The 26,957-nt window shown below is 41.2% G+C and overlaps 1 protein-coding gene and 1 long non-coding RNA gene across 3 annotated transcripts in view; one reads left to right on the forward strand and one right to left on the reverse strand.

Moving 5' to 3' along the window:
• Positions 1-687: 687 nt before the first annotated feature.
• LOC137606755 (uncharacterized) lies at positions 688-5,769 on the reverse strand. Its single transcript, XR_011037915.1, has 3 exons — positions 5,742-5,769; positions 1,954-2,103; positions 688-1,358 (listed from the first exon to the last, which is right to left on the reverse strand). It is a non-coding gene; the product is annotated as an uncharacterized lncRNA (long non-coding RNA).
• Positions 5,770-6,656: 887 nt separating this feature from the next.
• The window catches only part of stk10 (serine/threonine kinase 10), a 42,642-nt gene continuing 22,341 nt past the window's right edge, over positions 6,657-26,957 (forward strand). The window contains exons 1-3 of one of the 2 annotated variants that reach the window (XM_068331363.1): positions 6,657-6,765; positions 6,909-7,088; positions 22,677-22,841. In XM_068331363.1, the coding sequence (XP_068187464.1) occupies positions 6,930-7,088; positions 22,677-22,841 (324 nt within the window). In that variant the 5' untranslated portion in view covers positions 6,657-6,765; positions 6,909-6,929. The remainder of the gene's footprint in view (positions 6,766-6,908; positions 7,089-22,676; positions 22,842-26,957) is intronic. The other variant, XM_068331364.1, reaches the window with a different exon arrangement.

Consider the following 26,957-nt stretch of genomic DNA (forward strand, 5'->3'; position numbering starts at 1 on the left):
CAAAAGCTACTTCGTAACCTTCATTCAGTGACCACTTTGTCTAAAAGACAACTAAACCTAGCCTTCCAGTGTATCCGCCGTAGCAGGTCACGGGGAGCTGGAGCCTATCCAAGCAGGCATAGGGCGTGAGGCGGGGCAAACTCCGGACACGACGCCAGTGCACCTGGGACACCTAGCAATGTGCTTAGAAAATCTTCGCAAAGAATGTCAATTAAAATTCTTCTTTTTTTTATCTTCCTCTTCCTGGGTCGTGGACGTTGCAGGAGTCTATCCCAGCGGACCATGGATGAGAGATGGAGGGGACACTCCAGACATATAGCGCAGAGCCATACGAAAGAAACTACCATTCACAAACATTCTCCCACACCTATGGGCTATCAGCAATACGTATTTGTTGTATTTTTTTAAAATTGTTTCTAGATACTGTGCGTTTCAAACTCTTATGAAGAGTTTTGACCAACAACAGAACTTTGAAGGATGTAGCAAAACGGAGCCCTCACCACCAGACTTTCTCTTTAGAGGCTTTCCAGTTTAATCCTTCGATTTTTACAACAAAAAATGTTGTTTTTCCCTTTATTAGAATGCTTTGCAGGTACTTTAAGTAAGAGTTACTCCATTAAGAGATGTAGCCCAAACTGTATTTTATTATGATGATCTGTTAATTTTTATCTTCTATTAACTTCCAGACCCTACCTGGCTCCGGTGTACTTCAATGAAAACGCAGACAGACCACAAGCGAAGACCCAGGAAGGGGTAACCACATATAAGGGCCACTTTCCAAAGGATTTGAAGGGACAATGCAGAGTCAAAAGTCACAAGTCAGAGCCAACATTCTGTTAGTGTTACAATATTTGAATATTTCAAACAAACATGTTTTTGAAATTATACTGGTAATTGCTCACAACAAAACACAGTAAAAAGTAACCATACGAATACATAAATTAGTAGCGAGTACCAGGACGTATTTTGAACACAATTTTTCTAAACAAAGAAACAAATCAATATCAATAAAAGCAAAGATATATCTTTGTGTTTAGTTGAACAGGTTTTGTAGCTGACATGTTGGACCTCATATCTGACAAAGTCTCGGTGGACCCCAAGCCATACACAAATGAGATGTTGGTCATTCCTGTCCCAGAGAATCTGTCTGCCCAGTATGAGCATCTGGACAAGGAGGAAGTCATTGCCAGCTATGTGACCAGGTTCAATTGAGACTCAGTCTAAATCCAGCGTAATGGCCTTTGTCATTTGAAAACTCCTGGCGTACGCGAAGGACCACACAGGCTGGGATGATGGCCCGCATTCTGCGTCCTAAGGAGCCCCAGCACCAGCCAACAACGGTGCGATAGGCCGGGTGTCTGCAACGTCAACAGAAAAAGGTGAGATTAAAATTATTTATTTCAAAAAAATTAAATTAAATTAAATTATTTATTCCGCGGTACACTGGCGTCGTGCCCGGAGTGTCCCCTGCCTCACGCCCTGAGACTGCCGGGATAGGCACCGGCTCCCCGCGACCTGCGTTAACAGATTAAGCGGGTTTGAAGATGAATGAATGAATGAATGAATAAATTATTTATCTTTATTTATTTAAATTTATTTATTTCAAAATTATTTATTTCACACTGTTTTCAATCCAGAGTATTACAACTGTTGTTTATTTCCTGATATGATGGCACTGTGTTTCATTATTGTTATTGTCTTATTGTTTTTGGGTGAATTGTTTTATGTAAATAAACACTTGTATATGTCAACGGAAATGGATCATGAATACCAAAAAATGTTCAACATGTCTATTAATAAGACAAAAATCATGATGTCGCAAATACAATATATTAGACTTTGTTGTACTTATATTTCTCATGTGTTACAACTTTAACGTAGTTATGCCTGCTGAAGCAAAATAAGACATAACTATAATTTTTATTCTGTGACGTTTTTCAAAGAAAGACTTACCAATGTATTCCTCAGACATGAAGGCCTATACTCAGCCGTCAGTATGTGACCGGCCATTTGTAGGGTGTACACGTTGAGGGACACTGGCTGGAACCCAGGATGTTGAGTCATGCACAGACCCTCGTCGACCTCCTGCAGGCAGCTCCTAACCTACAGTGAAAAACATATAGTAAAGGTCATTAGAATTTATAAGTGTAAAAAGTAGCCAAATTGAGACATAACTTTGTGGTTTAGCTGTGAGCTTGCTACCTGTGGTATCTCCAAACAGCAGATATTTTCTGCTTCTGTGGGCATCTGTTCAATTCACGATTAACATGGTGTAATGGGGCAAGTTTTAACTCCGTGTGTCTGAGATAAGTCAATTTTGACACAGAGCACTGCCTAACATTTTTTGCAGCTTAGTAACAGGTTAAATCAATGAGATATAAAAATAAAGTAACTTTGCCGTGAGCAAGATCTAGCATTAGCTACATGGTAATAACTATCAGAACCACCATCAGACTTTACTGTCACTTATAGAAGTACAGCAACTTTTTAACAGTCAACACGTCCGTACATATACAACATACAAAATACATAATAAGACAGATATGACATTATTATTGTGCGATAAGAGGCAGGAGTAGAAAAAAAGTAGCAACCAGACAATGCTCCGGTCCTGTGAGGACGTAAGTTACAAAACACAACACAGAACCAAATTAGTAACATTGACACATGCTAACCCTACAGAAACATCCTGCTGCAGCCACAAAGTCGGTGGCTCTTCAGGAGCCAACTCGGGGTCATAAATGTACGGTGACAAAATAAGGCCTCCAAACGCCATAGTGATAACAAATCTAATGCCAGTCAGTGTCCCGTTAGCCTAATGCTCTCCTTTAGAGGGGCGTGACCCAGGTGAAGGAGGCGTTGACCAACAGAGTTCATTAGCATACTACAGCTGGAGGCCTGAAACAAAGCGTTTTGTGAGTAACTCAAATGAGCGATTATGAAAAGCTGATATTTAGGACCACAGATCACTTTGAGTCAAAATATTTGGAATACAGTCTAGTTGGACATCTGGCAGCTGAATGACAGTAAGGTAAAAGAACACAATATGGTACCTTTAAAAGTGTTCAAAGGCTTACAGTGTAAACAATACCAACGATGTTTCTATCAAGTAAAAATTGACATTAAATTCAATTTACCTGAGAATCATTACTTACAGATTCTATTTTCTCAGTTAAATTGATCTTGTCAGGCCTGATATAAACGGACTTCTGTTGAAACATTTTTTTGTTTCTTTTTTCACAATGGAGTCATTTAAAGTCTGACTGGAAGTAAGGAATGATTCAAGTAGTTTGATGTGATATGGCATCAGGATCTGTAACCTGGTGGCATACCCCCAGGTTACAGCGTAGACCCTCCACTGAATTGCTCTTTGTCCTCTCTAGGCTCTTCCCACTAGATTATCTACTCGCAATTGCTCTCTGACTCCCCATAGCTGAGCTCTGAAGCCTCACCGTCTGAAAGTGCCAGTGACGTTGGTAAGCCATTCAACCTTATTTCTTTCTGCTTGTGTCAACTTTCATTGTGACCTTTATATTATCTTAACAACCCATCTTGTACTATTTAAGTGTCTAAACCTAAATGAATGAATGAAGAAATGAACAGCAAATATTGCATGAAGTGTAAGCACCGGATCAATTCAAACACACTTTTACCAGTCAATTTGCAGTTTAATTACAGAGAGCACCCAGTGAACCCTGTCTAAACAGCCTTATTATTAATACATATGTGCTCAATAAAACAATAAAAATGATTGTCTCTCTCCGAGTGTCCGGGGTGATTTCCTCAGTTTTCATTCAGTGTGCTTGCAGAGGAACAGGCTGATAATCAACAATGTCCACGAGAGGGCGTACCAACACTTCAGGTTCAGGAAATACAGTATGTATGCGTGTGTACTGTATGTATGTACACTATATATATGTATATATATACACATATAATATATATATATATAGTGTGTGTATGTATGTATATATATATGTATATGTGTGTTTATATACACACAGTATATATATATATATATATATATATATATATATATATATATATATATACACACACACACACACACATACAGTATATGCTGTATATATATGTAGTGCGCCCTCTGTCTTTGCTGTTAATGTGTTCTAGGAACCAACCGCGCGATTAAGATCGCGATCTATTTGTTATTATTTAGGGTAATTTAAACGTTCATGAACCCTCCCCATACCGACATTAAACCACCTCCTATCTGCATTACCTTTTCCCACAGTCTTATCGATTGTTTAAAGCACTTTTGTGTTCTCACGAACTTCCGAGCCTGACTGAACAGCACACTTCCCGATGCCGTCAACCAATAGATTGTACATATGGTATCACGTGACTGCCGACCACACATCCGCGTTGAGGTGGAGTCGCAATCGTTGATATCTACCGGTATATCTCTATATCTATATATGTATATCTATATCTACCAGTGACGTGCGGTCAGGGGAGGCAGGGAGGCACGGCTTCGCCTGCCATAATGAGAGAAAAAAGAAAGAAAAAGAATTTAATTAAATGATTATATTTATTCAGTGATGCGTATTATAAAGTTAGCTTTTATTCAACATCACAAATTTTAGGTTAGTTTTACTCAAAATCGCTGAATTTTTACATCTACCGCTAAACTACGGAGAACAGACCTGCGGTGAGGCACCAACCAGCCGAACCTCACCATGCATTGCGCAATGGCTTGACTAGCTGTGCTGGCGTGCTGTACAGTGAGACCGTAATGCTATCTCTCTGCATGTCACTAATAAAATGTTAAAATGGTTGCTCTCTGAAGTAAATTTCCATAATTTAGATAATGTATATGATGTACAGTGTTTTTTTGTCAACAGCTGCATGTGTGTAAAGTCTTTCTTGAGTTGAGCGGTCCTGAAACCGCTTGGAAAAGGTTTCCAAGCGGTGAGGCACGATGCTGTCGTGCCTCATTGGTGGGGGGCGCTGGTGATACCAGGGATTCGGCCGAGGAACTCGAAGAAGTGACATCAAACTAAAGCAGCTCACCTTGCCTTACTATACAGGCAAACCTCGATTTCCGACCACAATTTGTTCCGGAAGGAAGGCTGTTCGAATACCGATTTGTTCGAATTCCAAATACGTACATTTTTTCCATTACAAATAATGTAAATGGTCTTAATCTGTTCCAAGATGCTAGACAACTACCTTTTTTGAACATAATATCCATTCATTTTCTGCTGCTGTATCCACGCTCTATATGTTATTTCATAATATAATTTATATAACAAATTGTATAGTAATGAAACATATCAAAGAAATGTAAAAGAAACAAGCAAACACGAGAAAGAAAGCGTTAAATACGAGCCTGTGACGCTCTTATTTTGGGACTTCCTTTTTTACCCGGAAGTGGTTGCATGTAATATAATGCTCTTGTTGTCTTTGAGTGCGACATGCGAAATGTACCAGTGTTCAATTGTGTGTTCAGGTGAGCGTAGCTGGCTCTGGTTCAATAAAGAAGAGAAAAACTTACTGTATTTCGCTTACCATTCACCACGCAGATTTCGGATGGGCAAATTTGGTATCGTAACAGAAAGAAAGAAAAAAAATCAACGTAATCAGGTTAGCATAAAGTACGAGTTACCGTCGTCTTTTGGACAGAAGTTTACGGTACCATAACTCGTACCATAGGCAATGGAACGCAAATTAAATGAACAATTATTGAACACAGTAAACATAAGAACAATAAAGATTTTTACCTTTGTTGTGGTGAGCAGTTCACTTACGTGAATGATGGAGAGGGAGAGGAGGAGGAAGAGGAAGGATGTTACTGCGTTTGTTTCACGTTCGACTACCAAATTTTGTTTGACTTCTAAGACAAAAAAATTCCGAATTTTTTGGTTGAATTCCTATTTGTACGATGTCCAAAATATTCGAAAACCAAGGTTTGCTTATTATATATATATATATATAATGTTTTGCTGTTTTTGTTCAGAAGGAGCGGCACATGGACTTCATTTTTAAAAAAAAATTTATGTATAAGTAAACGTAACATAAACAAACATTTAGGTAACAACATAACAGCGTATTTTTTAATCAAATGTGCTTATTTATGTGTTACAGTTTGTGCGTGTAAATAACTGATATGAGACTTTAAAAATAACCCACTCACTTTTGATAATTAAATGGTGAATGAGCTAAACTGTAGGTTCATATGTTTGTAAATCTAATAACGATTAGATCAGTGTGTCATCAGCCATAAACCTCACCGCACGTCACTGATCTATCTATCTATCTATCTATCTATCTATCTATCTATCTATCTATCTATCTATCTATCTATCTATAGAGAGAGATACAAATAGATATATAGATAGATATTTAATAAAAATCTAAATAAATCACATCATTAATCATGTAATATTAGAAAATGAAGAGGTTGATAGTAAATGGAAGGAAGGACTTGACGGTGTTAACGCACAGCTGTTGGGGACGTCAGCAGACCCTCCCAGAACCTACCCGGACATGAAGTCCCCTATTACCTCTTTGCCGCGGGGAGGACGGGCAATGAAAACTACATGGAAACTACATTTCCATGCCGGCTGTGGGCGGGTTGTTGAGTAACGAGGTGGGGCGTTTTCGCCGTTGGAAGCAACAAGTTGCTAAGACGGCCACTTTCTCGTGTTCCCATCGGCAGGTGGTCATCAAGCGTCCCCTACCAGACGACACCCGTTACCGGTGGAATGACTGCAGAGCCCTCACCGCTGACACGGACGATGTAGAGTAATTAATTTCAGTTAGTTCATATGTATTTTTTTTATTAAGGCGAAAGTGAAGACTGGGAAATCGTGTTTAACTGGTTGTGTGTGTCAACGCGTGTAATACTTTATGTAGAGGTTTGTGATTTCTTTTTTTTTTTTTTTTAGTGTGTAGTGTATTTGTACACAATGGCACTCGCTAGATTTAGCAAAATCCTCCGTCTTCCCACTATTGAACTCAAGAAGAAAGTCAAGCAATACGAGCACGTCCATCGGGACATCAACCCGAACGATATATGGGAAATTATTGGCGAGCTGGGTGACGGCGCGTTCGGAAAAGTCTACAAGGTGAGTGTGATCTGAAAAGCACAAGGCTCCTGCAGCTGCTTGTGATTGTTTCCCAGTTCATAAGACTTTATGGAGCGTTTTTAGTGGTTACAACTGTTTTATAGCCCAGACATTTTTGAAGTCACTCAACGTGTGAAGATTGTTGTGCTTCAACATGATGAAACATACAAATATCTATTAGAAGAGAGTCAGATTCATTCTGCTGTGATCACAAGTATCCGTGTATTTTTATGGTCACTAGTGGCAGGTGGCGCACTGGTGAACCTCAGTGTCTCAGAAGGGTGGCAAGTCGTTCTGCAACATAGCTGCGTTGGTGTCATTAAATTCCGGAAGTGTGGCCGTGATCAGGAAAGACTGGTTGTCTGGGCCAGAGTGCACCCTGTCCTGCCCGCTGTCAGCTGGGGTGACAGCGGGAGGGAGTGTCAGCTTCCTTCTACCCCACTGGTTATAGTTATAAAAAGTTATTAAGTTATAAAAAAATAAATGGTTGAACGGAATGGTTTTCTTCTGCTTAAAATTTCAATCCACGGATGTCTTTAAAATGACATAAATTAATATAGATGAAAATATAAAGTATTTTATGATGGATTACTCATTTGAACTGTTCTTGTCCAGACTTCACTTTATTACAAAATATAATTATATTTTTGTATGCAGATCTCATGTAAAGTTTAAGTATTAACTTAAGTTTTCAGTTACATCTTATGATGAAAGAAGTGCTGTATTTCCCTATGCAATATTTCTAATGGAGTAGACCACATGTGTCAAACTAAAGGCCCGAGGGCCAAAGGTCGCCGGCCACATCATTTTATATGGCCCGCGAGGGCATAAATGGTCAGAGTGTCTAAAAGTAAATAGGTCAAAAGTGTGCTTTGACTAAAACTGCATTTCCCACAATGCAGTATTTAAGCCCATTTTCATTCATCCATCTTCCGAACTGCTATATCCGCCATAGCGGGTCACGGGAAGCTGGAGCCTAACCCAGCTGTTTTAGGGCACGAGGTGGGGCAAACTTCTGGTGTGATGCCAGTCCCCCACAACTTTGACAAAAACATTTTGAACAAAGTTAATGTCCTAACTTGTGTTTGATGATATTTTTCTTTATTCATTCGATACTTTGATCCTTGATTGATTTAGTCTTATGGGTTTTTTCATTACCTGACAAATTAAAAGTGTTTATATTATAACAGAGCAACAAGAAAACATATGTTTTTCTATTTTTTTCTCTCAACTGTAATGTTTGTAACTTGAATAAGTGATAAATTCAGCGCTATTTAACAATAAGGAGTAGTTACATTTATTTTATATTACATTGATTTACATTTAGTCAAATTAATAAGTTACATCTGGCCCTTTGAGGACCGCCATTATGCTGATGTGGCCCTCGGTGAAAATAAGTTTGACACCCCTGGAGTAAACTAACTTAAACAACACTGTGTACCTGACAAAATGTACTATTACACACACTGTAGCTGTGCTTAACAGTTAAGTGGCAAGCTGAAGAAAAAAGGTCGGTACAACATTTCCTTAATCTTTTCTGACTAACTTGTTCTCCCATTCCCACTTTGCTATAGTATCATTGACGTACATTCAATTTGCCACCTGACTCCCTCCCTCCTTGATGTGAAGCAGTTTCTGTAACAGTGGAAGCAGTCTTCATCAGTCCTGTCCTTTCCTTCCAGACCTCAGGGGCAGGAGCTGTTTGGCTGGGAGAAGTTATTTAATATGGATCTGGTAGCTGGTCAGTTCCCTCTGTGATGTGTGGCACAAGCGTTCTGTGTCTCCTCTGCCTAGTGGAGCAGAGTGAAAGGCTTTGACATATCGGAGGCCCCTGTGAAAGAAGTAACATCTAACCAGAGGTCTTAAATGAACAGAGTAGGTTTTTATTTTGGGGACTCAGGTTATGCTTTTTTTTTCTTAATGGTACACGTACAGTGGGACATTTTGTAAAGTCGTCATTCTACCCTTGCACATGTAGTTCTGAAATTTGATGTGGAAGTCATCCATCTTTTAAGCAGAGTGAGCACGAGACATCTTGTACTTAATAGTAAAGATAAAATACCACCTAAAGTGAAGCAACCGGTGTACCACGACAACAAGCAACAGCTTCCGAAAAGTGTAGTGAAATGTAGTGAAAGCGTTTAGAAGTCTCTTAAATGCAGGAATATTTATTTTTTTATTTATGGGTTGCAGACTCCCAAATCAACTTTAAAGTTGTTTGAAGATGCTGCAGTGTGCCGAAATCAATGCTTGCTGCATGCAAACATGTCTCTGCAGGTGAAACCCTATCTAAATACAGCACAGATATTATTTTGTGTATTGTCTATGCATCAAAATCAATTAATCTATGTGTCTGGACTTCTCATTTAGGATATGTTAATTTTCTTAGATGTAAGGGTCAAATACCTTTGATTCAAGACGGTAATGTTCTTTCCTTCCTGTACAACAGATAACTATGTTGCGGGATGTTTTGCCATTCCAATCCAACCCCCTCCACTTTATCTATATAGAGCATTCAGTGAGAATGAGGATCCGTTTCCCAGTGGACAAATGCTATCAGTGCTAGCTTGTGTAGGCTTTGACAGTTTTTGAATTGTCTGCATTGGACAGGTGAAGAATCGGCAAGCTCTCTGAAATATTATGCCCCTCACCATGTCTTCCTTAGACAAAATTTAGAGCCTTTTCTTGGGTGTCCGTTTCCTCTTCTTGAGTAGGTTGGAGGAAGATCGCTCCACATCTGTAAGGCTGACGGAAGGGAGGCAAAGTGGCAACAGATGAAGCCCCATCTTGGAACTGTGGGACTTCATATTGGACGGCTTCTGTACGCAGCTCCTGATCTCAGAATAATCTGTAGGAGTGAAAGGCCTCATGTAATGAATTGCACGTATTTTCCACTGTTAGTGTTTGATAGCACAATGTTAAAGGTGGAGTTTGTGAAATAAGCATGATATGTTGGGGTTCAATGTTCAACTATTGTATATACCAACTACAACAGCATTGTTCGTAAAATAAATTATGGTAATATTTTTTGTATACGGAGGGACCGTTTTGTTTCCATTGTCTGTCTTTGAGATTAAAAACAGAACTCTATAATTACACACTGCTGGTTAAAAGAACATAGTGATCTGTAAAACTAACTCCTTTGATGTTAAGGGGCAACTTAACAACTTATTTTCTGTAAGGGGAGTGTTAAGGACCAGCTAAGCTTTTGTGTGTCTTGAGAATGATCTCTTAACACTGTACAACTCTCCACTTAAAAAGTCAATCCTGCTTTTTCCTTTGTGTACTTTTCTGTTATTCATATTCTACTGCAGATCTGAGATAATTTTTATTAAGATTATTTCAAAACCCTTGCTGTAAATATTCTCTTGTGTGTGTATATCCGTAAACCGTATCAAGAAAAAATAATTTAATGTACAGTATTTGGCGACAGAGTGAACTGAATTCACTTACACTCTACGGTGCTTCAGTGTAACATATGTGTTATTCTCACGCTACATACATAAGGATATGTTCACGGGAACACACAGCAGATGATATTCTCAAGTTTTCTGTGTTACATAGTACTGCTTGTCTGACCATGACACTGCCACAGAGATGGTAGACAATGTGAAGACACTGGATTGAACAACTGGATTTTTTAATGTAGTATTCTGATCTCTGATCAAATTTTAAGTTAAGATGGTCCCTCTTTAATAAAAAAACAGTTCAGGGATTGAGTGTCGGGATTAGTGTTCACATACCATAATCACGTTATTGCCATTCTGTTGTGTACCTGTGCCTTGCATGCTTGTACATTTTGGAATCGGTGTGTGTCTGCCGTTCAAGCATGGAACGGAGGAATTGTATTGTTCCTTTCACTAATTAATGAGCCATGTGCTGCTGAGCACACTGACCTGCTGCCACTGGTGAAAATTTTCCATGGACAAGCTGTGATGTTCTGCTTTGTTGGTTTCTCATGATGGGATGAAAACCACAGTGCCCCATATCCTTGTTGGACTGTAATCTAAAAGGTAGTGTCAAACCTGGACTTAAATGCTTGTTTGATTTGATACATACTGTGGTAGGGTAGATTGGGCATCATGGGAAATTTAAACATAAGGATTTTGATTGTGTGGTGGAGGGAGGGGGTGTTGTCACATAGAAGATAAATAGACTTAAATATTGTTATTACACTTAATATTTGTATGTTAAATATTTTGATGTCTTCAAATGATAATACTGTATAATGCCAAAAGTCAAACACCGATTTGTAAAACAATTTATAATTCCAATAAGTCAATGCAAATAGAATACAACGATTGTAAAACCTCACTGTTTGACACATATTCAACAATGTTAATGTAGGAGAAATGTCAAATGTTCTTAAAAATGTTACAAACCATTCTGTATAAATATACATAAATTATAAATTCACATTCACTCAGCACCTGACTAGATGTTCATACCTCTGCCAATATATAAACATAACCTAGTGTTATAAAGCCCTCCTGGTGTTTTGCATGGCTGCCCTGGAATCAGTTTTGCTACAAACTATTACATAAACTTTTTTTTTTTTTACTTACGGATTTGTGCCATTACTTTAGGTCGGGGTGGTGAGTAGTCGTTAGCATTCTGGTTAGATTGGCTATATTCTTATGTTTGCTAACCTAAATGTTGTTGCTTTGACATCTGAGGAGTGATGCCACCTTTTGGCTACACAAACTCCCTTATTTGGGCTTCTACAACTTGCCCTGCTGGCATTGGTCCCTTTGCTGCTGAGGTGAATGGAGTTTTATGTCATGGAATCACCGCCGCTGGCTGGAGTAAACTGGCCACCGCTGTGGTTTTAGCAGCTAGCTGACATTCAGACAGGGTACACTCACTGACTTGTATTTTTTGTAGGTGGGGAAGGTGTTAGGTCATGCAAGTTGTTCCTGTGTTGCACAAAATAAACCTGCCTTTTTTCAGGAGAAAGTGAAGCCACACATTGAGGACTGTTTACTGATCTTCATGATGGAGCCCAGCTTAAAGTGGTCATCCTGGCTGTGTGGTGAAAACTACGGTAGCCAAACGCTATCACCACCACAGCAGACTACGACCTAACTTGACGACAAGTGAAATTTATTGAGGCATTGATATATAGAATCTTATTGAAAATGTATTTAATTATTCCAAAGGAATTATTTTTAGAACAAATTTGGAGGAGTTTTAAAGTTATTACATCTGGCTTCAAAGCGGTGATGTATTGTAATTGTCAGTGTTTGTGTGTCCGTTCGTCTGTCCGTTCGTCCACCTAATATCTTCACAACCATTGCAGATAGAAAGATGAAACAAAAGGCACATTACTCAGGCGGCAAAGGGGATGAAAGTGAGATGATGACCTTGAGAAAACTGGGCCAAGGTCAAATTTAAACTTTTGTACATTTTTTTACATATCTCAAACTGGATAAGATAGACGAAACAAAAGGCATATTCAGGGAGGCAAGGGGATGAAAATTACATCACAACCTTGACCTTGAAAAATTTTCACTTTTGTAACTTTTTAGGTACACATCTTTGAAACCTCATGACAAATAGAATGCACCAGTGACGTGTTGGATCATGGGTCTTTTATTAAATTACCCTGACCTATGACAATAGGTCAAGGTAAAATTTTGAATTCAGGGGTGTCGCGTGATGTTGCAGTCTCTGACTACTTTGTTTGAATCGTCGTGTCTGCAGAGATTTGAATATGTGAAGCAAAACAGCATGTTATTGTAGCAAAAAATGTTCACGAGTGAAAATATGCACAACATATAAAAAAATATAAATGTATTAGTCAATAACAACTTTCTTGGAACGCAGTGTCTTATTGAGCAGTATTATTTCATGTCATTGAAGACTGTTGGGCCTAAAGGGTCTGATTGTCCCTTAACCAAGGCCACATCATATCTGTAGCGCAGCCACTCCAGTGACAAAGAATGCCCCAACAGATCACACCCTCTCCAGTTTCTGTACATTAGAATTATGTAATGAACCAGGTACTGATAATACTATACATAATGTTAGGCCAGATGTTGAAGGATGGCAGGCCTACTTAAGAACAAGAGAACAATCTTTTTGTTCCCTATTCTCGTTAAATGGAAAATTTCCTTTTTAAAAAAGACAATGACACACATTTGGTGTTTTTCACACAAATAGGCTTGGATACACACAAAGGGGCCAATGCACACCTGCAGAGGGGCTTGGAAACATCCTATGGAGAGTGATGTTATTTGCCCATCATTCCTTTACTTCATCACAAATGCTAAGTTCGAGTGGTGTAATTAGGGCATGATGGACACATAATGACCCTAGGAGCAATTTGTTTTTAAGAGGTTTGGTACTTGCTCAGGATGTTCAGGAAATGAACTAGGATCTCTCTGGCTACCAGTCCACACTTCATTCTTAGTCTGTGCTGGTCTTGGTCAAGTCTTTTATGGACTAAGCCACTGCTGCCCCAAGGACACCAAATAGGAAAAATCTGGCTTCCAATAACTGATAGTGGAAAGTAAATGAAGAGGAAATGTCACTTTTAAGTGAAAGAGAAACACACTGTCAGTAAGGGGGAGGAACTTTGATAAAGACATCCTGTCTTGAAAGTACAACCTTAGTTTTACTTGAAATATTGTCATCATTTTGTATATGGCAGTCCTAAAATGGCTCATGTAAAAGTTGGAATCAGTTGGTCTTGACATTTTTGTCACTTCTCCATCTAGACATTCCTGTTTTATATTTAACATGAATGCACTTTGTAACCATTCTTGTGCAATTAGACAAAGGCAAATAACTGATGACTCGCAAAAACTCAACATTATAAAGTAACTTGCGTGTGAAACATTTAATCTGTGTTGCATTTTATTTTGTGCAGTAGGTGGTAGTCAGGTAGTGTAACTCATCTATAATGAGATACTTTTGAAATATTATTCAAGACATTGCATGACTATAAATAAATGAAGAGTGTAGTGTTTGTGTTTTTCTTCCATGTGGCAAACCATGATTTCCTGCCTCAAGTGCTTTGCTATATGCTTGGGATGTAATTTACTTAATGTCTTGAATAAATGAAAAGTTTCATATCCCTAAAAAGACGTTCTATCCCAGGGTGTTAATTTTGAACATCGCTTGCTTGCTTTCATACAGTTACTAAATTGTGTAAGACGATCAGTCTTACCACCGAACGTTTGAAAATATAATACAGGGACAGCTTTCTACAGTAGTTAGCATTCTTAAAACATTGCATTAATGAAAGCATTACTTTGTCTTTTGGGGTAGCGTTAAATTTATAGCCTTACAGGTTTTTTACATTTTTTAAAGACTTTTTTTTCTCTATTAAAACAATTGAACTCAGTTACATAAGTAGTCGTTTTTCCATGCCACCAGCACACGTGCGTGAATGCACGTGTTTCAGTTTACGCTGATATTTCTAATTCTTTGTACATGTTTTGAAGCTTTAACAGGCACAAGCAGTACAAAAGATGCTGATTGATTATGAGCTGTTATTTGACCCTGTTACGCTCCGTCTAGGAGGGCCTGAGCCATAACATGAATGAGCCCCGTCTTCCCCAAGTCCCAAGTAGCCACAGACGAATAGTTGGAGTATATAATGAAAATCAAAGTTTTATTTACAATAACTTAATATCAAATACTGTAATAGGTTGAGCTTGCTTCAGGTTGGACTAAGGCCAAAATAACAAACCGACCGATCCTATCTTCAAAAGAATACTATTTAACCTAACCCAAAAACAAATGACAGGATCTAACCTTCCTAACTAAATCACACAGGAGAAAAGTATTACCAAATAAACTGGCAGTCCAACCCTACTTCTCAACGAGACTAAAAAGTTCATCTAACAATATGTGGCTGGTAGCTGGAGAGGATGAGGATCCACTGTCAGCTGCCCTGCTGCCCACAGACAGCTGTCATCTTGGAAGTTATATACACGGTGAGGCCTTGGCACAGCCAATCAAGAGAGGGAGCAGGTGTGCTTCCCCCAATCACCGTTGAGCGATGGTACAGGCTAATCTGCATAATTTAAGGAGCAGACAGAAAAACAGCAAAAGGACAAACCCCAACCTATAGTCATGCTCCTGCTAGGGTCTCCCTTGGCAAACAGGTCCTGGGTGATGGGCCACACAAAGAGCAGTACAAAAACCCCTATGATGACAGAAAAATCAAGGATCGTGACATCGCCCGGTATAGTGCAACCGGGGCCCCACCCTGGAGCCAGGCCCAGGGTCGGGGCTCGTATGCGAGCACCTGGTGGCCGGGCCTCTGCCCACAGGGCCCGGCCGGGCTCAGCCCGAAAGGACGACGTGGGCCCAACCTTTGGTGGACTCACCACCCGCCGAGGAAAAAGTAGGGGATGGGTGCAGTGTGGATTGGTGTCTAGCTCTAGGGACATGGAATGTCACCTCGCTGGGGGAAAAGGAGCCAGAGCTTGTGAGGGAGGTTGAGAGGTACTGACTAGATATAGTCGGGCTCAACTCCACCCACAGCTTGGGCTCTTGAACCCATGCCCTTTAGAGGGGCTGGACTCACCACTTTTCTGGTGTTGCCCAAGGTGAGACGTGGCGGGCTAGTGTGGGCTTGCTTTTGGCCCCACGGCTCAGCCATCATATGTTGGAGTTCAGCCTGGTGAATGAGAGGTGTCCCTGCATCTACGGGTTGGGGACAAGTGTCTCACTGTTGTTTTCAGCCTACGGGCCAAATGGCAGTGTGGAATACCCGGCCTTTTTGGAGTCCCTGGGAGGAGTACTGAATAGTGCCCCGACTGGGCACTCCATTGTTCTCCTTGGGGACTTCAATGCTCATGTGGGCAATGACAGTGAGACCTGGAAAGGGGTGACTGGGATGAACGGCTTCCCCAATCTGAACACGAGTGGTGTTCTGTTATTGGACTTCTGTGCTAGTCACAGTTTGTCCATAACGAACACCTTGTTCAACCACAGGGATGTACATAAGTGCACATGGCACCAGGACACCCTAGGCTGGAGGTCGATGATTGACTTTGTTGTCGTATCATCAGACCTCCGACCGTGTGTGTTGGACACTCGGATGAAGAGAGGGGCAGAGCTGTCAACCGATCACCACCTGGTGGTGAGTTGGATCCGCTGGCAGAGGAGGGGGTTGGACAGAATCGGCAGGCCCAAACATGTTTTGAGAGTCTGTTGGGAATGTCTGGCAGAACCCTCTGTCAGTGAGGTCTCCCACCTTCAGGGGAGCTTCTCTAAGATCCCTCAGGAGGCTGGGGACATTTAGTCAGAGTGGACCATGTTATCCACCTCCATTGTTGAAGCGGCTGCTCGGAGCTGTGGTTGCAAGGTCTCTGGTGCCTGTCACGGCGGTAACCCCCGAACCACGTGGTGGACACCAGAAGTAAAGGATTCCGTCAAGCCCAAAAAAGGAGTCCTATCAAATCTTGTTGAATTGTGGTACTCCAGAGAAGGCTGACAGGTGTAGGCAGGCCAGGCGTACTGCAGCCCGAGTAGTCGCGGAGGCAAAATCTCGGGTCTGGGAGGAGTTCGGGGAGGCCATGAACAAATTCTGGCAAAAATTCGGCGCCTCAGGAGGGGAAAGCGGTGTACAGCTAACACTGTTTATAGTTGAGGCGGAGAGCTGCTGACCTCGACTGAGGATATTGTCGGGCGGTGGAAAGAATACTTTGAGGATCTCCTCAATCCCACTTCTATGTCTTACAGAGGAAGCAGAGGCTGAGGTCTCAGAGGTGGACTCGTCCATCACCCAAGCTGAAGTCACCGAGGTGGTTGCCAAACTCCTCGGTGGCAAAGCACCGGGGGTGGATGAGATTCGCCATGATTACCTCAAGTCTCTCGATGTGCAGGGACTGTCATGGTTGACACATCCCTGTAACATCGCATGATAGTCGGGGACAGTGCTTTTCTGGATTGGCAGACCGGGGCGATGGTCCCTCTTTTCAAAAAGGGAGACCGGAGGGTGTGTTCCAACTATAGGGGGATCACACTCCTCAGCCTCCGGGGAAAGTCTATTCCAGGGTACTGGAGAGGAGGATTAGAGTTATAGTCGAACCGCGGATTCAGGAGGAACAAGGCGGTTTTTCGTCCCGGTCGTGGTACACTGGACCAGCTCTTTACATCAAGTGCTCGAAGGTTCATGGGAGTTTGCCCAACCAGTCCACATGTGTTTTGTGGATCTGGAGAAGGCATTCGATCATGTCCCGCATATCTTGTGGGGAGTTCTTCGAGAGTATGGGGTCCGGGGCCCTTTGCTTAGGGCTGTCCAGTCCCTGTATGACCGACGCCAGAGCTTAGTTCGCATTGCCGGCAGTAAGTCAGACCTGTTCCAGGTGTATGTCGGACTCTGGCAGGGCTGCCCTCTATCACCGGTTCTGTTCATAATCTTTATGGACAGAATTTCTCAGTGCAGCCAGGATCCGGAGGGAAGTCCTGTAGGGGACCAAAGGATTTCATCTCTGCTTTTTGCAGATGATGTTGTCCTTTTGGCCTCATCAAACCTGGACCTTCAGCGTGCACTGGGATGGCTTGCAGCCGAGTGTGACGCGAGTGGGATCAGGATCAGCACCTCTAATTCCGAGCCATGGTTCTCAACCAGAAAAGGGTGGTGTGCCCTCTTCAGGTCAGTGGAGAGTCCTTGCCCCAAGTGGAGGAGTTTAAGTATCCTGAGGTCTTGTTCACGAGTGAGGGAAGGATGGGACGTGAGATTGACAGACGGATCGGTGCAGCTTCTGCAGTGATGCAGTCGCTGTATAGGTCTGTCGTGGTGAAGAAGGAGCTGAGTCACAAGACAAAGCTCTCAATTTACCTGTCAATCTACGTTCCTACTCTCACCTATGGTCATGAGCTTTGGGTCATGACTGAAAGGACAAGATCCTGGATACAAGCAGCTGAAATATGTTTCCTCCATAGAGTTGCTGGGTGCAACCTTAGAGATAGGGTGAGGAGCTTTGTCACCAGGGAAGAGCTCGGAGTAGAGCCGCTGCTCCTCCGCCTCGAGCGGAGCCAGCTGAGGTGGCTCGGGCATCTGTTGCGGATGCCGCCTGGATGCCTCCCTGCGGAGGTTTTCCATGTCCTACCGGGAGGAGACCTCAAGGAAGATCTAGGACACGCTGGAGGTACTATGTCTCTCGGCTGGCCTGGGAACTGGATGACCTGGAGGAGGAGGTGTCTGGGGAGAAGGAAATATGGGCATCCCTTCTGAGACTGTTGCCCCTGTGACCCGGCCCTAGATAAGCGGTAGATAATGGATGGATGAATGGATGGATGTTGATCATAAATTGTGGTTCACCTCCTACAGTGTTCATGTTTTTGTATGTTTGTTCAATTGGCTACACCTCCAGTTAAAGGTTTAAAATGGATTTCTAAAAATGTTTACACTTTCTTTCTCCTAATCTTTTGTCAGACATTATAAATACAGATCGTTGCTTGACGTGCTAAGATGATTACAGAGACAACAAGAAAACAAGATAGGGGAGATGATTGTTGGAGACGGGCGGGCGCAGTGGTGCTGCTTGGCAGGGGTTGCGACAGAAAGGGGAACTGCTGTGCCATTGTCAGATATGGCGGTTTGCGTTAACTAACTTGTCAATTAATTGACAACTCCAGCAGCTGTAGTTAATTGAGCACATTAAAGAAAGGCAAGCAAAACCTCGATCAAGCTGGAATGGAACTTCAGAGCTTTTCCTTTCCCATTAAAACAAAATGCTTCTATAAATTTTCCGCTGCTAACAAGCCATGCCATTTGTTGAGTGGAAATTTCAGTGGAATTGTTTATCATTCAGACTTACCTGCTGCAGGTGACATTAGTAAGGTGCATTGTTTGGTCATGACTCGTGGAAATAAGGCAGTACATGAGCGAACAGTTGCTTATTGAAATCCTTGACATGCAGTTTGCTAACATTTTGCACAGTTTAAGGCAGAGGAGATTCCATCCAACATAGATTAGAAACTAACAATCACACCGGCGGTTTAGAGGCCATTTAGAAAACAGTTTATGTTGACTTGTTGGGTCTTAACAATTATGATACAACCATGTACGTAATGTGGGTATAACAGGTAACACATGTCTTCCTGGTACTGTGTATTGGCCCGTAAGCTTCATCAGAATCTATCTTCCTACATTAACTCCTGAGTTTAATGATGCTCATTTTGTTTTCTATCATTTTGTTTGAACACATGCAAAAAATGATATTGATACCTTTCAGTTTTGCTATGTTGTTGACATTTTTATGTTAATTTTTTAAAAATTTTATGAACTGTTCTAATCCCAGAATGGAAATTAGAAGTCCACTCTACACACAGGTTGGTAGTTGCATGCATATATAGTGTGTACAGGCCCGTGATGCACAGGCCCGTGACACACACACACACCTACACACACATACACACACACACACACACACACATGAACAAGAGGCCTGCAGACATGCAGGTGAGGGTGAGGTAGAGCGGCAGGCAGCTCTGTCATGGTGCGCCTCCAATGAGCATAAAGGGCATGGCGCCTTGCTCAAGGGTGCCTCGGCAGTGCTTGGGAGGTGAGCCTAAGCCTCCCTCTGTGAGCTCACACTCCGAAATGACTGGGCCGGAGGGGGAATCGAACCGCCGATCTTGTAAACATTGGATGACCCTCTCTACCGCTGAGCTACTGCCACCCCGTGATCAGTGAATTGATCCAGATTTTTTTTTTTTCACAAGTCTGTTGGTTACACTCTGACCCTCATTTTTGTATCAGTGTAAAAAGACTTTTGAGAACATAATTGAGCAACGGGAAGTCAGTCAGTCAGTCATCTTCTAACCCGCTTAATCCGCTAACGCAGGTCGCGGGGGAGCCGGTGCCTATCCCGGCAGTCTCAGGGCGTGAGGCGGGGGACACTCTGGGCACAACGCCAGTGTAACAACAGGAAGTCTCATTGCTATTAGGCATGAACATTTCACGCTAAAATACTACTGGATAATTGATGACTACCTCCACCGCTAAATACTGTTTTTATGTACGTGGTCTCTTTAGTCTTTCTGTTAAAGGATTTTGGAGGTGAAACCATCACCTTCAACATCGCTGATGAGACTTATGTCTTAATAAGCATTGATATGATGGCCATAGTTAATTCTTCAGATCTAATATCTTCAGAACACACTTTTCTGACTTAACTACAGTAGCTGAACTTCTTCTGCTGGTGCTTTGCTTTAAGCAGAGTTGGCACTTCTCTTCATTTCCTTCATTTATTCAAAAGAGTTTGATGTCTGACGTCAGACTGCTGTCCGCCTTGTGAATATGTCGGTATCATCAAACTGGAGACAAATCACCTTGCTTGACTGTCTAGTTTGCACAAGGTGATAACATTTCAAAGGCGTGGCAGTGTATGTCTCAGATCTTGCACTTTCTGAAAAGAATAATTCCACCTTCAATTGACTAAAAATAATATGGTCTATCTTAAAATCTCTAAAAGACAAAGACTTTTGGTCTCAATAATAGACAAGAATACTGACCAGCTGGAAAGTGAATAGTGGTAATTTTATGTGAAGACAGCATTCATTAGGTAAAATTTACTTTAATACCATGTTAGGGTCAGAAATATCAATTGAAATTTGGTGGCCTCTGCTCACCTCTTTTTGCTTGCTGAGACTGTGTCTACATGGATGAAGCTCCACGTAAATGAACAAAGCTAGCTTCTGTTTTTTTGTCTTTGCCCACTCCCCCGAACATCTGAGGGCCAGAGGCACATTCCTTAGCTTCATTTCACTTCGATGTAAAGGGGTGTGTGTGTGTGTGTGTGTGTGTGTGTGTGTGTGTGTGTGTGTGTGTGTGTGTGTGTGTGTGTGTGTGTGTGTGTGTGTGTGTGTGTGTGTGTGTGTGTGTGTGTGAGTGACAGAATGCCCTTGTGAGAAGAATCACATTATGTGCTGCACTGTTATGAATACTGAGTCCTTGTAGCTGATTTGAACATGACAAAATCTATTCATTTTGCGAGAAAAAATTAATGTTATATATTACAATACAATAATATGAAGGTGTGGATACTGTAGAAACAAAAATGGACCTGGCTCCAGAGTAAGCTGTCCTATGCCTTGACGTTTCTAGTGATCTTTCAAGTGCACCTCGAGGCACTTCCAGTTGGGTCTAGACTCTAGAAGCTAAAGTGTGTACAAAAGAGAAGTGGGCTTGTTAGATCTTTGTGGCTCCTGCTTTTCTCTGTTTCAGGTTGCATTAGTGGCCACTAATCTCTTTCTTGTCTGTGGTCTGTTTATCTGTATGTCACCCAGTCTTAATGAAACCTGCCAATTATCAAGTTGCAGCACAATGCTGTGTACTGCTTGTGTGTTGCATCGCCAGCATTGCTGACCACAATCAACATACATACCAGAAGGTCTTCTGAAAGTAGAGCCTAGACGGAGAGTTGTTGAGACTGACAATGTTTGTGGAGGAGAGTGAATAGCGTCAAGCTGAGATGTTAGCTGAGAAGTGAAAGCGTCTGCTGCCTCTGTGTTGACTGTTAGGGTTGTTAAGTAACTGATTGATGGTTTGATGGCAAGATGAGAAGTCCTGTTGACTCACACTGGGTTACTCCGATAGAGGCTGTTTGGCTCCCCTGTGGCTATGTTCGAACTCACACACAGTGATGGTGAATTGATATGAGTTCAGTTGTTATATTTATTCAGATGTTTTCCCACAGCTCCTGGAACACATGGAAGCAACAACCCCATTTGTCTATTGAGTCCACAGGTCAATGAGTGTACATTGTTCTTTTCTAAAGAAGTGTATTAATCTCAAGAGAAATTGGAATCATCACGTCCATTTTGTATCATCTCTTATTTATAACACGTCCTGACGGGGATGGAACGGATCATAATCATCATTCTCTTTTTTCGACTAAATTTTGGACGATTATGTTTCACGATGTCTACAAACCATATAGTCATGTCATGCTTACCCTCAAAATCTCATCAGCCAGCACTCTCATAGAAAATAATGCTTATGACTATGGGTGTGTGTGTGTGTCTGTGGGTATGGTTGTGTGTGGCAATGGACAATCATCTCATGATCAATTTGCTTCCCTTTTTAATCTCAAAAACATAATGCAGTCTATGTGCATGCGTGTCTTAGATCTTCATAACGACACGTTTTTGGTTTTGGTTTCTGTGGTTTCTTCATTTCTTACGTTGCTTCGTGGGTGTGGATTGTCCTTTCCTGTTTTTTCCCACTTAAATGTTAGTTTACGTAATTGCTGGCTTGTAAAGTTCATGAAGTTATAGATTCTATTCTACTAAATTCTTGGTCAGAACAGTCCATCACACAGAAGAAATATGCCAAAATTGAACAAACAAAATGGCTGTATTTTGTTTTTGTATTTACTGTGTTTTGATTCTCACAAATTTATTATGTGTGATTTTTTTTGTAATATTTTTTGCAAGTTTGTTAGATTGAAAAAAGAAGCCCTTCCTCGAGAAATTCTTCAATTCATAGGATTTTGTTTGATTAAAATTTTTTCCCTCTATTCTACTGAGGATTAGTTGTGGCCAAATTGAAATGAAATAAAATGTCAGTCTTGCCATTACTTGTGTTGAATTTATTTGTTTTATTTCTCCATCTTTCAGGCCAGAAACAAAGAAACAGGAGCTCTAGCTGCAGCCAAACAGATAGAGACAAAATGTGAAGAAGAGCTGGAGGACTATATGGTCGAGATTGACATCCTGGCTAAATGTAACCATCACTACATCGTCAAGCTGCTCGATGCGTTTTACCATGACCACACACTGTGGGTAGGTAACACAAACATCTGGATAAGACAAACAACGAAACACAATAGGCTGACTTACAGACTGAGTTTAGGAAATATTTCTCCACATTCTATCAGGAATATAGCTCAGTTAAATGGAAAGGCAGATGGTGTGTTGTTGAATGGGAAATAGGGTATTGATGGCTACTGCTAGACTGCCTGGTCCATACAGTGAACAAATCAGCCACAGCATGACATGGCTCCAGATGATGAATTTTCTGCTCACCATGCTGGCGTTCTGTTAGCAGATTAGGCATAACATGTATCACAGCAGGGCCATCATGTAGCATGATATTTAACATTTGTATTGAGTGGCTCTTGTAAACAGCAAAATAACATGTAAACAATCATTGATCAACTGCCCTGTTGCCTAATGGTTGTTCCTTGTTGGGAAAGGAGCACCTGCCTCCTAAATTACATTCCCAGATTATCTTCTTTGGGGACTTTCTAACTGCTAGCGGCTGCTCTATAAATCCTGCAACTTTATGTTTCACACATTGAAGCATCTCCCCTTCATTCTGTTTTACCGCTTTACCTATTTGCTTAAGGCACAACAATCTGGCAGCTTGACTCTATGGAAGGGGATATTGTTACCTTCCTAACACTGATTTCATTTTCTTTTGTTGACAGTATTATGTTTCTGTCCATCATATTTCTGTATAATGTTTCAACGCAATGCCGCAAAACACAAATGTGATCCATCAGCAGGGAAGAGGAAACCTTTGAGCATGTATGATGACAGGGTGTGTGGATAGTATTTTACTAGAACAGTGTCTAATATGAAAAAATATTTCTCTTATGTATATAAAAGACCTGTTGAACCATAAATATTAGAAAAACTGGATGTCTCAAATTATGATGACACAAGACCCTCATCATTGTGATGTAACTACAAGAATGACTCCTCTTCTTCTCCTTTCGGCTTTTCCCTTCAGGGGTCTCCACAGCGAATCAGTGGCCTCCATCTAACCCTGTCTTCTGCATTCTCTTCTCTCACACCAACTATCTTCATGTCTTCTTTCACTACATCCATAAACCTCCTCTTTGGTCTTCCTCTAGGCCTCCTGCCTGGCAGTTCAAAACTCATCATCCTTCTACCAATATATTCACTATCTCTCCTCTGGACATGTCCATACCATCTCAATCTGGCCTCTCTTACTTTATTTCCAAAACCTCTAACATGTGCTGTCCCTCTGATGTACTCATTCCTGATCCTATTTATCCTGGTCACTCCCAAAGGAAACCTCAGCATCTTCATCTCTGCTACCTCCAGCTCTGTCTCCTGACACTGTCCCTGTCTAGACCAAACAACATTGCTGGTCTCACCACAGTTTTGTACACCTTCCCTTTCATTTTAGCTGAAACTCTTCTGTTACACATCACCCCTGACACTTTTCTCCACCTGTTCCATCTTACCTGTACATGCTTCTTGACCTCTTTTCCACACTCTCCATTGCTCTGGACTGTTGACCCTATGTGCTTAAAATCCTCCACCGTCTTGATCTCTTCTCCCTGTAACCTTACTCTTCCACTTGGGTCCCTCTCATTCACACACATGTACTCTGTCTTACTGTGACTAACCCTTCATTCCTCTCCTTTCCTGGACAAACCTCCACCTCTATAACTTCTCCTCCACCTGTTCCCTGCTCTCACTAAAGATCACAGTGTCATCTGCAAACATCGTAGTTCATGGGGATTCCTGTCTAACTTCATCTGTCAGCCTATCCATCACCATAGCGAACAAGAAGGGGCTCAGAGCTGATCCCTGATGCAGTCCCACCTCCATCTTGAACTTGTCTGTCACACCTACAGCACACCTCACCACTGTCTTACAGTCCTCATACATGTCCTGCACTCTAGACTTCCTCATACAATACCAAAGTTCTTCTCTGAGTACCCCGTCGTAACCTTTCTCCAGATCTACAAAAACACAACTTCTCTATAAACATCCTCAATGACTATAAGTGTCAATTCTGTGCTCAGGTTTTTTTTCTCACAATACAAGTGGAAATTGTTCAGATTTCCCTGAAATGTTTGACTCACTTTGGCTGTGAATATCTATAATTACAGGCTGTTAAAATGCTAACATCATCGTCAGTCCAAGACTTTTGTTGAATAGTTTTCTTTACTTATTACTGCTTTAATTTCTAGTTAAATTCATTTGCAGCAACTTGATACAACTCTGAAAGCTGCTAATAATGACCTAAAATTAAGCTGGTCAACATGCATGAATTTATTTCCTATGAATAAGTTAAAGAATCATGTTGGACATGAAAGCACTCTTAACATCATCCAAAATTTTATTTTATCTCAAAATCAAGCCAATACATGGCAAGGTGATCAATTACCAGCAGACTCTAAAAACACGCACACACATGCGTCTTCATGAGTTCAATGTTAACTAAGATGGATAGTTTGTGCCGAGTGTATTTCAGCTATGGTAGCTGTCCAATGTGCATCAATGTGTTTTGTTCATTGATGCACCTTCGCTGATACACGTCATCCTTCCTTGAACCACTCTTGATAGATATTGTCTGCTGCAAATGTTTTATTAGATGGATGACATTGCTGCTATCAGTACTTGAGCACAGGGATGCTCATGTTCAGCCTGCTGCCTTCAGCCACTAAGGGTAACATAAAATACAAACAGACTCGGAGACAGCTTCTTCCCCAGGGTAATCACCGCTCTTAACTCTCAACACCTCAGAACACTAATGACTCTCATACCTCCTGCAATGCAAAAACACAAGGTACAGTAACCCACCTCACACTCACCACCCTATTTGTCTTACCACTGCAATAAGAACCCTATATATCCATACACTTAACCATTTATAATTATTGTGTTTCATATAAACAGATGCCAATGCAATTTCTTTGTATGCTGTACATGTAAGGCTGATAAAGGCACTCTATTTAGTTCAGTTCTATATATGGTACACATTTTATGCTCATTCTCTTCATACTGTTATTTCTCCTATATTTTAATAGCATCTACAATTTTCTAGGCTAGTGTAGAAACTTTCAGGTAAAAGGAGCTTGTGAGAAATCCTACAAGCAGTAGAATATTACACACAACAGTGAAAAAGCATTTAAATTCCTAGCTATGACTTTGTGTGCTTCACTCAAGTTCTCCACAGTCAGTCCAGTTGTTAGTAGCAGGCCCCAGTATCATCTAGGTGAATGAGCATGGTAGGGGTGCTTTGAGGCCATGCTTTACTTAACCCCTTTATCTGCTTCCTCCTGAAAAAGATGGAGTGAGGAAAACAAAGAAACCTGTCTCAGAGAGGGGGAAATAGAGAGCTTTAAAGATGGCATTGGGATTTTAGGCATTAGTCACCAAAGAATGAGCAGAAAGAACAGTTTTTCACATAATGACAATAAGGGAACTTGTGCATGTCATTTAGAAGTGTGAGAGTTCACCCATTTAGAACGTGATGGACGTTTTAAGTCTGGTGCACATTTTCATAAACGGCATAATGAAGGACTATTGTTGAAAAATGTTGTGAATGGTTGTTAGTCATTAATTGTTTCCTTCTGTGTCATTGACCCTTAAATGTCTTGCTCCCTTGAGTTATGGTGCCGAGTAAATGGTACCACCTGATTGTGATGATTTGAGGTAAGTTATTGTGCATGATCATAAGAATTCCTGCCATTCATCTGTTTCAAAACTAGCTGAATAAAAGTGAAATACCAGTTTTGAATCAGTGTTCCCGTTAACTGGCTGGTGTGTGTGTGTGTGTGTGTGTGTGTGTGTGTGTGTGTGTGTGTGTGTGTGTGTGTGTGTGTGTGTGTGTGTGTGTGTGTGTGTGTGTGTGTGTGTGTGTGTGTGTGTGTGTGTGTGTGTGTGTTAAGAAAGCTTGTGCATGTATGTATGTTCAACCCACTGCAGCTATGTTCTGTATGTAGTCCAACCAGTTGATACACATTCTTTCCAGTATCCTGGTTTCAGTTGCTTGTGACACAAGAGTTGAATGCACGACTGTTTAAGTCAGGGGTGTCAAAGTCAAATACACTGAGGGCCAAAAAATAAAATTGCTCCACGCTGAGGGCCAGACTGGCTCAATGTTTATTAAAACATATTGAAATGAACAAATCC

This window comes from Antennarius striatus, chromosome 13 (genome assembly GCF_040054535.1).
Source record: "Antennarius striatus isolate MH-2024 chromosome 13, ASM4005453v1, whole genome shotgun sequence".
NCBI lineage: Eukaryota > Metazoa > Chordata > Actinopteri > Lophiiformes > Antennariidae > Antennarius > Antennarius striatus.